The sequence below is a fragment of the Bufo bufo genome, chromosome 6 (genome assembly GCF_905171765.1).
Source record: "Bufo bufo chromosome 6, aBufBuf1.1, whole genome shotgun sequence".
NCBI lineage: Eukaryota > Metazoa > Chordata > Amphibia > Anura > Bufonidae > Bufo > Bufo bufo.
The window spans coordinates 88,324,069-88,338,872 of record NC_053394.1 but is presented as its reverse complement, the minus strand read 5'-3'; the positions used below and the strand labels follow the sequence as shown (position 1 = coordinate 88,338,872).

Here is a 14,804-nt window from a genome sequence, read left to right as displayed (position 1 = left end):
CAACGTGACTCCATCCCATTTTGTCCCGATCAACATCAGGAAAGACATCCTAGAGGGTAGGGATGTAAATCTCGCGTCACTACTGATAGCCTCCAGGGATCTGTCTGACAACAAGGTCATAGCTTGCGGGGAAGTGTCGTGGTGCTAAGAAGCTGCGACCACCGGCTCAACCGCAAATTAACCATCCCGGAGTTCGTCATGGCGTTCAGCCTTTTCAGGGATGTTATATGTACTGCCAGGCTGGACAGGAGGGAGGAACTAGACCTGTACCTCTTTCGGGTCACAAAATTGGGTCATAGGTATGGAGGGAACGCGTTATATGATTATCACTGTTCATTCTCAGCCAAAGCGGCAGCGGCTCTCTCCCAATTCCAACACGTCACAGACTGGTCCAACCTAGACACTGAGCTATTCTGCAGACACTTTGCAGGCCTGAAAGCTCCCTCCTGTTCCGCCTGTCAGTCTATCTTCCACTCTGTAGAGTGGTGCCATAAGTCAGCTGTCAGCACGGCATCATACCCCTCCAGCTCTTCAGCTGGACCCCTCGATGTCTTCAGACCCCCCAGTTCGGTAGATAAGCTAGGCCGACCCATCGTTCAGCTAGGAAGGGCCCAGATATATAACAATTTTAATTACGCGTCTTGTAATTTCGGGCAATGCCGTCTGTTACATATCTGTACCAACTGTTTCAGGGCCCACCCCCGAGTAGCATGCTCATTAAAATCGGTGAAGAATTAAATGAGTGTGGTCAATACTAGCTGTTTGCAGGAGTACTTGCGAGGTCACCACAATCCAGGGTTTGTACAGTTTCTGGTGTCAGGGTTTCACGAGGGCTTCCATACGGGGTTAATCACGACTCCAGAGTTCACACACGAGTGCAAGAACCTTCAGTCAGCCGAAAGGAAGCCCGGTTCTGTAGACGTACTAATAGAGTCCGAGTTAAACAAAGGGTTCCTAATCGGTCCTTTCGGAGTGCCCCCTTTTCAACGGTGGAGAGTCAGTCCCGTGGGGGTAGTCACAGGCAAGTTCAGCAAGAAGGAGAGACTCATTATTGACTTGTCTGCCCCACATGGCTCCCAGGTCCCCAGCCTCAACTCCCTCATTCCTTCGGAAGACGTTGGCATAAGATATTCTTCGATCGACCAAGCTATCGCCATCATCATGAAAACGGGTCCAGGGTCCATGTTGTCCAAAGCCGACATATCGGATGCCTTTAAGTTGCTTCCCATCATAACAGCTCTCTGGCAGTGGCACGGCATCAAGTGGAAAGGCCTGTATTATTTCTCCACCAAACTCACCTTCGGTTCCAAGAGCAGCCAGTGGCTCTTCGATCAGTTGGCTCAGGCCCTCCACTGGGTTTTGGTACACAAGGTTCACTGTGAATTGGTCATCCACTACTTAGATGACTTCCTACTGATTGAGAGGCCAGGGGCAATTTTCCTAGGGTTGGGGAAGTTGCTGAGGTGTTTTTCCCAGTTAGGTGTCCCGGTTTCCCCCAAGAAAGTAGAGGGCCCGTCCACAGTGATCACCTTTCTGGGCATCGAGTTAGACTCCCAGCACATGTTAGCTAGGTTGCCTGCGGATAAGTTAGCAAGAATTAGAGAAGTCATCCATAGGTTTGCAGTCACAACCGTGGTCACTAAGGCTGATCTTCAGTCTCTATTGGGCATGTTAAATTTTGCCATGCGCATCATCCCGCAGGGCAGAGCGTTCATATCCCGCCTGCTGGCGCTCTTGAGTACCGCCCCGGAGCAGGACAGCCCAGTGTGTCTGGACAGTCAGGCCTTAGCGGATCTCCACATGTGGGACCATTTTCTGAGCTGGTGGAACGTGGTGTCCCTATTCGTACCCGAGCTGTCGAGTCGGTCTCCTATAGTCTTCTCAGACGCGGCTGCAAGCTCAGGCTTTGCCGCCATTTTTGGCACCCACTGGGTTGCAGACGGATGGCCTGCCGAGGTGGGACGAATCCCGGGGTTCCTCCAAACCTCGGCACTGTTCGAGCTGTACCCCATTGTGGTAGCCGCCCACATATGGGGCAGTCTTTGGGCGAATCAGTCTGTGCTATTCGTGACTGACAATACAGCCGTGGTAGACATCGTAAACAGTGGGTTGTCGAAATCAAGCCACGTCATGTGTTTCCTTAGACGGTTAGTACAACTCTCCCTACGTCACCATTTCCATGTTCACAGTGCGCATATGCCAGGTGCGCAAAACTTGGCTGCTGACGCCTTGTCGAGGGCTAACTTCTCCCGTTTCTTACAGATCATGCCAGAGGCAGATGCGACAGGCGCCACCGTCCCTCCTCACGAGTCCTTAATACTAGCGTAACCGACCACCTTGAGACGGCCCACGCTCTGATACACAATTCCCTCTCGCCTAACACAACCAGAGCATACAACACCGGGTGGAAGACGTTCTGCAGGTTCCAGGGGGAATGTCCTCAGGGAGAATCCAGTTTCCCAGAGTATATCCTGGCGTTCATTGGCTACTGCCACTCAGTGCGCAAGCTCTCCCACAGTACGGTGAGGTCGTACCTGGCGGGAGTGCAACATTTCCTCTCTGTTAGTCATCCCGAACGAGCGTCAGTGTTTACCATACATGCTGTCAAAGCCGCACTCAAGGGTTTGAGCAAATGCGGACCTCAAGACCAAGTGCGTAGACAAGCGGTCACCGGCCCCCTTTTCCGTAGACTATCCGACGTCCTGGACAGTAATCCTTTCGGGGTTTTGCCCAGCTTGGTACTCAAATCCGCCATCTATCTAGCCTTTTACGGCTTCCTCAGACCTGGGGAGTTTACTTGTTCTCCTGGCAGTAGCAGGTTCCTCACGGTCAGCCAGCTGGTCCAGAACACCGAAGGGTTCGTACTACTGCTTAAGACGTCTAAGACCTCCCAGGTGGGCCCCCCTGTCCCGGTATCCTTCTTTCCCACATCACACCAATGGTGCCCCGTCACGGTGCTCCGTCAGCTACGGTCTGCCTTGTCAGGGTCCGGGCCAAACAGTCCACTGTTGCCCTTCGGGGTGGTTCCACTCACCACCCACCAGTTCGTATCCCACGTGAGGTCACTGGTAGCCAGCTTGGGCGGCGACCCTGCCACAATTTCAGGACATTTGTTCCGCATAGGTGCTGCGTCCGCAGCATCCAAAAATCGAGTGCCTGCACATGTCATTCAGAAGTTAGGGCGTTGGCACTCGTCATGTTTCAACCGTTACATACCTCACCCAGAAACTGAAATGTCAGCAGCCTTTCAGAACTTGGCTTTGTAATGACGTTGTAATAAATTACTTTTGCCTATCAGTATGTCTTTTGCCCTCTTTCAGGCGTCCCTCCACGACACGGTTGCGGCACAACTCTAACCGCTTAGGGGTAGGGTATCCCAGGCAGGGTACGTACTTGGTTGCCACGACCACAAGTGTAAGGCCAATTCATTGGCCTGTATTTGTGAGAGGGGCTTGGCTACCTACTTCAACGGCCGGCGCCCTCCCACATTTGTACGACGTGCAGAGTTCTCCCTCCCACCCACCCTTTTCACCTGTTACTCTCAAAGGGGATGCCCTCTTTCAGGCGTCCCTCCACGACGCAGTTGCGGCACAACTCTAACCGCTTAGGGGTAGGGTATCCCAGGCAGGGTACGTACTTGGTTGCCACGACCACAAATAAAATTACTCCAGTTCTGAGATATTGTCTTTACTTAATTATAGTGGTGGACATATGGTGTTTAATTTGTTTAGGAATGTGCATGTCCACCTACTGAGGTGGTTGTAAATGCTCAGTATTATCCTTCAACTATTATCAGTTTAATGACCGTTACAGGGAGAAAGTTGTAACATGAAGCTAAGAACCCTGCAAAAGATTACCCTCCTAAGGCTACTTTCACACTGGCATTTTGGCTTTTCATTTGTGAGATCCGTTCAGGGCTCTCACAAGCGGTCCAAAACGGATCAGTTTTGCCCTAATGCATTCTGAATGGAAAATGATTCACTCAGAATGCATCAGTTTGCCTCCGTTCCATCTCCATTTCACTTTGGAGGTGGACACCAAAACGCTGCTTGTCTGACGAAACTGAGCCAAACAGATCCGTTCTGACACATAATGTAAGTCAATGGGGATGGGTCCGTTTTCTCTGACACGTCTTGGCTATGTTACCGATAATACAAACGGATCCGTTCTGAACGGATGCAGACGTTTGTATTATCTGAACGGATCAGTCTGTGCAGATCCATGACGGATCTGCACCAAACGCGAGTGTGAAAGTAGCCTAAGCTGCCAGCCTGAAATAAATCTGGCAGAGCATTTGGAGCGATGAATGGGAAGATTTCTGGATCCATGTGAGATACAGGGCTGGTTCTAGCTTTGTTAGAAAAAAATTATCATATACCATATTATGTCTGATTTTTATATTTTACATAAATCATGGAATCACCAAGGGGTTGTTGCATTTGAATGGTGGGAGAAATGGGCCCACTGTCATAAGTGGTGGAGGTCTCAGTGTTCAAACCCTTCTTGCTCAGACACTTATTACTTATTCTGGAACCACCTCTTTAAGATATAATTTACATGTCAGAGTCTTTGCTATGAAGCCATAGGAACTCCATTATTTTATCCCTGCAGATAGATCTTTATTATGGGGCTATTTTTACCTTAAAAACAATTCTTATGTTGGAGAATACTTCCTTGCTGGACCTACTCAGAACTGGACATCCAAGATATGGTTTGGATGTATGAAGAGAGCTCATAAAGTGGGTGCCATTTTTGTAGAAAAGTCGACGCCTGATGGCAATGACCTGGCTTGGAGACGACTTTGACCCCAATCATTTAACCCTTCAGATACAGCGATCAATAATGACTGCAGCATCTAAGGGGTTAGATAGAAGGGGGGGGGGGGGGGGGGGGCTCTATCTCGCTGCCTGAAACCCATAGAGTTCAGATTGGTTATTATGGCAGTCTGGGACCTTGTAAATGCTCCAAGGTCTGCCATAGCAATCTACCTGTTATGGCTGATTTGCTATTTTTACAGATTTCCTGGAACATTGGGCTATCAATTTCTTGGCAGCATGATATCATTATTCAGCCAAGATCAATGTTTCCTTGTATCCGGACGGGGAGCTAAGTAAAAATCTATATTATCATTATTTTTCATCATTGTGCTATCCTTCTCACCCCCTGATGATCCTTGCCTTAGGTGAAACGTGTAGGGGTTTTTCGTTTAAGGACGTGTTGGTGTATGATTACCTGCGGTGCACCAGACATTATCCATATATTTATGCATTAACTTCTTTCTTTATCTATTTTCGTTTATTACTTTCTCTTTCTATAGGGTTTTAACAGGGATATTCTAGGATTAGGCACGGGGACAGGGAACCTCCACCACTAGGGGGCAACCCTGGGCTGAGCATAGACTAGGGTATTACAGGGATAGTATCCCCTGTGGTCCCCTGATCATCCCCCTTTCTCGATTAATCTTTTTCCCGTTGCCATATTATTAATATATCTCCCCTGGAGGATTACATCACGTATTGTTAGTTATTAGGTACCGTTGTAACAATACCCATTACTTTACCATTATCTTATTGGCCTTGGCAGCTGCTGCCTGACACTGGTTTTTACTGATTAGTTTGCTGTTCACCAAAATTCCTAGGTCCTTTTCCATGTCAGTGTTACCCAGTGTTTTACCACCTCTAACTTTGTCACTGGTTCCGATATGGATCATGACTGCTAGATCTTCTCCGGCCCCTCCCAGTAATCAGTCAACCCGATCCACAATGTGTTGAACTCGAGCGCCAGGAAGACAACACACCGTTCGACGATCCTGGTCTTTATTATTATTATTATTATTATTATTATTATTATTCAATTTGTATTTTTTAAATCAGACACTTTGAAATATATTTTATATCTAAAGCTCATTCATTTTACAAAGCAATACATTCATTTTATATAGGCATATTGCAAAGCAAAGTTATATATTTCAACATGTTCATGACCTATGTTAATATAGCATGTTTCCTATTGTATGTTAATAATGAGTGGCTATGTGACATATGCACACATATTTTTTTATGAACTATATGTAGCAACACTGTATGACCTGACATAACGCTACAGAAGATGTGGGCTGCCCTGTATTAATAACGTGAAATCATATAAGTTTTATAATATAAAAATCTGTTTTCCAGTTAGAGTTTATTGATCTTATTGTGTGGATTGCTTATGATACAGTACATTAGATATAGCATTAGTTATATGTATCTTGTGATCAGATGTTTGTAAGATACAAGTTTTTAGGAAAGAGACAATCAGTACTGTAGTCAGCACAATTGTCCTAATCCATCTATTCATTTACTATAGCTTATATTTCACTAACATATTCCATAGAGTTGTACAAAGATTGCCTTCACGCATTAGTCTCTGTCTCCAGTAGGCTTACAATCTAAATTCCCCAGCATATACACTGGGGAAAATTTTTCTAGAAAGTCAGTTAAACTACAGTCAGGTCCATAAATATTGGGACATCGACCCAATTGTAACATTTTTGGCTCTATACACCACCACAATGGATTTGAAATTAAATGAACAAGATGTGCTTTAACTGCAGACTGTCAGCTTTAATTTAAGGGTATTTACATCCAAATCAGGTGAACGGTGTAGGAATTACAACAGTTTGCATATGTGCCTCCCACTTGTTAAGGAACCAAAAGTAATGGGACAGAATAATAATCATAAATCAAACTTTCACTTTTTAATACTTGGTTGCAAATCCTTTGCAGTCAATTACAGCCTGAAGTCTGGAACGCATAGACATCACCAGACGCTGGGCTTCATCCCTGGTGATGCTCTGCCAGGCCTCTACTGCAACTGTCTTCAGTTCCTGCTTGTTCTTGGGGCATTTTACCTTCAGTTTTGTCTTCAGCAAGTGAAATGCATGCTCAATCGGATTCAGGATGTTGTTCCAGAACTGTGAAGGCTTTTTTTAGATGTCGTTTGGCAAACTCGAATCTGGCCTTCCTGCTTTTGAGGCTCACCAATGGTTTACATCTTGTGGTGAACCCTCTGTATTCACTCTGGGGAAGTCTTCTCTTGATTCTTGACTTTGAAACACATACACCTACCTCCAGGAGAGTGTTCATGATCTGGCCAACTGTTGTGAAGGGTGTTTTCTTCACCAGGGAAATAATTCTTCGGTCATCCACCACAGTTTTTTTCCGAGGTCTACCGGGTCTTTTGGTGTTGCTGAGCTCACCGGCGCGTTCCTTCTTTTAAAGAATGTTCCAAACAGTTGTTTTGGCCATGCCTAATGTTTTTGCTATCTCTCTGATGGGTTTGTTTTGTTTTTTTCAGCCTAATGATGGCTTGCTTCACTAATTGTGACAGCTCTTTGGATCTCATCTTGAGAGTTGACAGCAACAGATTCCGAATGAAAATAGCACACTTGAAATGAACTCTGGACCTTTTATCTGCTCATTGTAATTGGGATAATGAGGGAATAACACACACCTGGCCATGGAACAGCTGAGAAGCCAATTGTCCCATTACTTTTGGTTCCTTAACAAGTGGAAGGCACATATGCAAACTGTTGTAATTCCTACACCATTCACCTGATTTGGATGTAAATACCCTCAAATTAAAGCTGACAGTCTGCAGAGAAAGCACATCTTGTTAGTTTCATTTCAAATCCATAGTGGTGGTGTATAGAGCCAAAAATGTTAGAATTGTGTTGATGTCCCAATATTTATGGACCTGACTGTATATTTTAAGGTGTGGGAGGAATCTGATTTAAAAAAGGTGGGAGCATACAAGCACTATGCAGATGTTGTCCCAGGTCAGATTTGAACAGAGGAACCCAATGCTACAGTGATAATTAAAAATGAGCGAATGGATTCCAAAGTTGAATTCGATCCAAATTTCCAGATAATTTTGATTAGCTACGAAGCTGAATTTACTTGTTTTTTGTGGTAGGGAATCAATTTAACCTGAAATGGTGCAACAAAAACAAACAAAAAAATCATAGTTACCTCATCTATTTGCTTGTGACCGGCTAGGCGTTGCCATCATGATTGAAGATTTCAGCCAAAATCCCGTGCGAGGTGACGTATGACATCACCACACCGGTCAGCATGACTACATCATCACGGGCCGCTTAAGATTTTGCGCAAGATCTTCAAGCAGGATGGTGGCGGGCGGCTGGTAGCGAGCAAATGGAGGTGGTATGCAGGATTAAAAAAAAAATTCAGTTAATTTTACACTGTATCATTACCCTCAGATGCCGCGATCATGTATGAATGTGGCATCTGAGGGTTGCAATAATGGGGAGCAGCGCTATTGCAGATCCCTTTCATTGCACCCAGTGAAGCAGCCAAATCGAATTTTCCAACACTTCACTCATCTGTGGTGATAATAATCATTAGGAAGCTATGATGTCCTACTTACTATATTTTGCATTATATGATTGTTGTTTCCTTTTTATTTTAGGCTTAGTAGAATCTGATTTTCAGGACTCTAAAAGAGCTAAGCGTTGATCCTAGGGTTTGCTTTAGTGGCAGCCATAATGGTTGTCGTAATCAGCTTTTCCAAATTCAAACACGACTAAAAAACTGCTGGATAGAATCTTTAGCAACTTGAATGAAGAGGAAAACTTGAATTTGCCATTCCCATCAGTATTTGTATGTCTTAAGAAGGAGTGGAACCTACCATACAAAGAAAACTTTTAAAAATAAAGAAAAATGTAGCACACCACGTCCTGGGTAATACACAGTGATTTTATCCACTGGGCAGGGCAGAGTGAATAAAAATCACTGTTTTCACTAGGACATTTCTAAAGGACTATATTGGGTCTTTAGAAGCATTAGCCTGACACTGATCCATTAAGGTGGAATCCTAGAGTGCTACTGATCTGTTTTCTTTACCAACAAAGAAAAAGTATAATAGAAAGATGTTATACTTCTTTATTTTAGAATACCACCTGTGTTTGGCTTACAAGTGCTAATGAAGAATATTGAGTACAAAGGAGCTAACCATAATAGTTCAATTTGGGTTTAAATAAATTCTACTCAAATTAAAAGTGCATTGACAGCTTGGAAATTTATGCTTGCTCGCTCTCTTGTCTTTCCTTTATTCTCCAAAATTGAAACACACAAAATGAGGTGTGTGATAAACAGAACATTTTGGAAAATTTGTGTTTTTTTTTTATTGCTCATGTCATTTGTAATACTGACCAAATACTGACTGTACAAATGTAGATTTACAGAATAATTCTTTCATATTATTAGTATATAATTTTAGAATTTGGCTACAATGTTTAAAAGTTCCACAGAGAAGAATTTTAAAAACTTGCTATTACCATGTATTATTCACTGGTAATTTTACAGTACCATCTAGTGAGTTCTTAATGAGGAAAATGTAATTTTTTTTTTCTTACCTAAAATAAATGATTTCTTCTAATCTTAACATCACATAGTCTGATATAAAGTGAAATCAAGGAGAAATAGAATTATGGAAATACAATGCTTTTCTTCAATGTTTTGTCTCCAGCTTACAGCTGTTGATGCAGATGAAGGTGCAAATGGTCAGATTATATATGAAATCCTAGCTGGAGCTCAAGGACAGTTTGTCATTAATAGCAAGACGGGGGTCATCACCATTACTCCAGGAGTCATTCTGACTGTTGGGGAGTCATTTGCTCTTACTGTGAAAGCTTCTGACAATGCTCCTCTAGCACAAAGAAGGTATGTATGAATATATCATGTATCCATTATAGAAATTTTGGATATATAGAGACTGAACACTGTTCTTCAAACACATGTCATCTATAATGATTTTTGATAGATCTCTGTCTATGCCTACACCACGGTAGATGGCTTTTATCTTGCCATAATCATTGTTTATTGTGTTTTTACCACATTCCTGATTGGATCATTATGTGCAAGTTATTATGAAACAATGCATACTTTATTACAGTTTTGTCCAAATTAATAGAAACATTTAAAAAATATCTTCATTTTTTATTGTTGCTTAGCTGTCTATCTCAGCACAGATATATCAAATAACATGCAATGCACTCTGAGAGGAAACACGTGTTCTGAAAACCTATTAAAATTAATATTTTGTGAATGACCCTATGGACAATTTTAAGGATTTAACATAGTTCAGGCATAGAGCTAACACATTATTTACAGTGTTCAGTCATATAGGTATAGTGTGACCAAGCTAAGCTAAGTTCTTCAGTCACTTGGTATTTGTTCCTTATGTTTTAATTGTTTTATTCATCTTATTTCTCTTTAGACCTGCCCATACTGTATGTTCTTATAGAATTAATATCCAGGTGTCTTGCCTAACTAGGGAAACATTTCAGTATCATGATCCTTAATAAAACATGTCATTTATCAACCCTTGTGAGGGGAACTATCGTATATGAGGATAAGGTCTCCTTTCCCTATAAATCCCTTCTTCTGTGCCCAGTCACACAGCTAAGGGATTGGACATTGCAATAGCTCAGTATAGTACTGTTGCTGCTTCATATAACCCTGAAAAATGTAAAGCCTTTCCGCCCAAAAGATGCACATGATGTCCATATCCCCTAAGTGGGGTGATTTACTTGCTTCCCTTATTTGTTCTCCATACGGTCATCTGACATGGTTTACTTCCTGCCTGGAACATTGGATGACGATCTTTCAAACAACCAGGGTGTGATTTTTTATTTACTTTGCTCACATATTCTGCAGCACTTTACAGACATTAGAATCATGCTGTCCCCAATGGGACTTACAATCTAAGTTCCCTATCAATATCTCTTTGGAGGGTGGGAAACCAGAGTACCCGAGGAAAACATACAAATCTCATGCATATGCCGTCCTTGGTCAGATTTCAACCTAGGACCAGCTGTGGAAGCTACCAGTACTAAACACTGAACCACCATGCATAATTTTCATAAATACAAAAAAAAAAAAATACCCCAAAAAATATATATATATATATTCAAGACTTTGGTGATAACTCATTTCGTGTCGCCAGGGTTGGTACATTTTAATTCTGTACAGAGACAGATCTCTGCATAGCATCCCTAGTTGAAATCTTTCACATTTTATAGAATTTTTTTTTTTTAGATGAAAAATTCAATGAACTGCTAATATTTCTATTAATTTGGCCAAAAGTTTAATGGAGTATGAACTTAAAATCTACAATTTAAGTATTCAGATGCTTTGCTATGACACTTGAAATTTTGCTCTGAGGGCCTTCCATTTCTCTTGATCATCTTTAAGATATTTCTACACCTTGCTTGGAGTCCACCTGTGGACTCCAAGCAAGGTGTAGAAATATCTTAAAAAAGATCAAGAGAAATGGAAGGCCCTCAGAGCAAAATTTCAAGTGTCATAGCAAAGGATCTGAATACTTATGTCCATGCAAAATTGTAGATTTTCCTTTTTAATTTGCAAACATTTCAAAAGTTCTGTTTCCGCATTCACATTATATGGCATTGAGTGTAGATTGATGGGGGAAACAAAAAAAAGTGCAAAAAGTCTGTAGACTTTCATACCCCCCACATTACTTTTTGAAGAAATATGTTTCTACAAGGAGGCAGCTTGTTGCAGATTTTTTCCATGTGTTTGCCTACAATGCAATGCATGAAGGCCATTTTCCACTACCTTATTATAAGCTTGTTTATTTCAACAGATTGCTAAAAATCCTTCAGACAAAAAATTAGACATTTTCTACTATTTTATATTTCTTTCTTACTTTTAAGATTTAGAGTTCCTTTATAGTCATTAAATCACTATTTAACATTATGCACAAAGCAGCTAATTACATATTTTTCTATTGTTGATAACAGGAGCTCCATTACTACTGTTTATATTGAGGTTCTTCCACCGAACAACCAGAGTCCTCCACGCTTTGCACAATTGATGTACAATCTTGAAGTCAGTGAGGCAATGCGTATTGGAGCTATTCTTCTAAATCTGCAGGTATTTTAAGTATTTTTATCATTAGGTTTCAAATAAAAGAACACATTTGCAGCCTTGATAATGCAAAAAAATTTCTATAGCAATTATAATATCTTCATATTGTCTACACAAAATTTTGTTGAAGTGGTAGCTTCAAGTGAAGAAAGATAAGGAAGAAATCAATTCAAGGGAACAGCTATGTGGATGTAGAAGTACCGTAGCAGTCAGCCATTGGCCTCCGTTTCCTCAGCTGGCCCAACGTGATTGTAAAACTCAATTTTAATGTGGAATATAAGTAACTTAAAAAAAAGTATCTACAACTGCCCATTCTAACTTTATTTTTTCTGTCCGGAGTAGAGGCAGACATAGACAACCGAAGCCACCCATGTAAGAACCATAATTGGCTTAACTAAAATCTGCTATCTATAAATGATAACTCTAAAAAAAATACCACTCTAGCGATATGCTCCCATTGTTTGCGATGGCAAAACCCATTTAAGCCAGTACTTTCTGCTATGCACTAATGAGGGGCATTCAACCCAACACAGCTGTCTGCAGATGAGGGGCTGGCTTATTTAATATCCAAGCCATATGTCAAGGCTTATTTAACATTGACTTATAGGATAGTCGCCTTACTTCTGGTGACATTAGAGACAGAACTTCTTAAGAGCCCATTTGCATCCCTTTCTTGCCAGAATTCCAGTGGGGAGTGTATGGCCAATAAGTCTCCTCACGCCGATTAAGGGGGTCTATCCCCAAGGACAGATAGTACCCTGCAGATCCTGACCTAGGCCTTTCATTCACTTAAGCCAGTAATCTCTACTCTGCATTGATGAGGGACAATCGCAGTGAAACAGCTGTCTGCAGATGAGGTGCTGGCTTATTGAATATCCAAGTCATGTCTCAAGGCTTGTTTAATGAGTCGAACATTGACTTATAGGATAGCTGCCTTACATCTAGTGGCATTAGAGGCAGAGCTTGTTAAGAGCTCGTTTTCAACCCTTTCTTCCCTGCTTTTTAATTTACATGCTTGTTGATAATGCCTTGCATATGATCATTCATGATCATTTTGTGTTTTTAGGCTACAGACAGAGAAGGAGATCCAATTACTTATTTAATACAAAATGGAGATCCTCAAAGAGTCTTCAACCTATCTGTAAGGTAAGGTATCTAACTGTTCATAGTTGTTATTTAGATGTTTTACTCTGTTTTTTTTTGGTTTGTTTTTATGAATGTTTATTGAAATAAACATGGTTTGAAAAACATCTGTAATAAATTGTATAGTATATTATGCATTAATGTTTGATACCAATCCCTAAAACATTTCACAGTAGGTGATGGACTGATCATTGGTCAATATATTAGGAAAAAGGAAGCCCTACTGTAAGTTCTAGGAATACTAGAAACCATAAAATATTTTCATGTCCATGTAAAGGTTGGCTGTAGGCCAAGTGTTTTTATGCTTCCATATTTTATTGTAATTTATAGTTTTATGGAGGGTCCTCAATGGCAGCATATTCAATTTTTTAAAGAGTTAGGAATGGTTGTATGGTTAAAATAGATGTGCCAAAAACACGGGCGAATCAGTAGTGAAACAGGGGCAAAATACTGCTATATTAGCCTTTCCCCACTGACTACAATTAAGAATGCTGCCAAAATACACTTGAAAGAAAAAATATGCCACTTCTCAAGCAGATTTAAAAGCTGCTATGTAAAAAACAACAACAACATATGCACATGGTAACATTATCAAATGCTGTTGGCACTGTGCAATTTGCCATTTTAAAAATTTCAATATGCATGTGTTTTTTGCAAGTGATTAAGAGATTTCGTTCTACCATTAAGTAAAAAAGCTTTTACCCTTTTCAAAAAGAAAGATTTGTAGCAGGAGCACAAATTTGTCACCATTAGTGTTGATCACAAATGTTCTAATCACTAATTTGTATTGCAAATATTGGCATTTTGAGAATTCACGAAAATCTAGAATATAGTGCTATATCTTCGTAATCGCGAATATTCTAGAATTTATTTCATCAGTACCCATGATCCCTCACTGCTTCTTGCTTGTGGGCCAATGAGAAGGCTGCAATATCTTTGACTTTAGGAGTAGTGTTGATCGCAAATTTACGTATTGCAAATTTGTATCGCAAATTTTCTGATTGACAATTTTTGCAATCAAGAAAATAATGACTGGAGATCATGAATTCTCCAATTCGTGAATATATGACGAATATTTGCCCAAATATTTGTGAAATATCGCAAATTCGAATATTGCCCCTGCTGCTCATCACTGGTCACCATGTTAATGTAGTACAAACTGCAGGCAGCATGTCATAGAGCGGAAGGAGCTGAGCATTTTGATATATAGTTTTTGGCCAAAGATTCAGCTCTTTATATACTTAGGAGTCAAGTGTGCAGACCTGCTCAGGGATTGACAGTCTTCCCTGTATTCTGAGTCATGTAGAGGTAGCTGTCTATTACTGATAAGACCATCCACATAACTCCTAACTGTTACGTTAGTGGCTTGTGCCAGGCATTGCCCTGCTATTTCAGGTGTGCATGCAAACCACTCCACTCACCTTGTGTCTGTCACAGTTCCAGTGTGCCAGCAGTGGAACCAGTCACCAGTGTCCTGTGTATCTTTTGGGGATATTCTTCACTTAGTCTCACTTTTTTCTGCAGTACCACAAGGATTAATTCCCTCTTTGTCTCTCTGTGTGCAGCTGTTAGGCTGTTTCCAATGTGCTAGTGAGCTTCTGCTAAATATACTGCATAATGCTATTTGTATCATTTACTAACTGAGATGTACTGACCCCGGCTGCCTGCCCTGATCTCTGGACTGTTTGTTGGATTTGTACAAACTTTGCC

At 41.4% G+C, this 14,804-nt stretch overlaps 1 protein-coding gene across 1 annotated transcript in view; it reads left to right on the top strand.

Moving 5' to 3' along the window:
- The window catches only part of PCDH15 (protocadherin related 15), a 1,608,479-nt gene that overhangs the window by 717,604 nt on the left and 876,071 nt on the right, over nucleotides 1-14,804 (top strand). Inside the window, exons 13-15 of the mRNA XM_040438316.1 lie at nucleotides 9,529-9,722; nucleotides 11,825-11,957; nucleotides 13,018-13,097. Coding sequence (XP_040294250.1) covers nucleotides 9,529-9,722; nucleotides 11,825-11,957; nucleotides 13,018-13,097 — 407 coding nt within the window. The remainder of the gene's footprint in view (nucleotides 1-9,528; nucleotides 9,723-11,824; nucleotides 11,958-13,017; nucleotides 13,098-14,804) is intronic.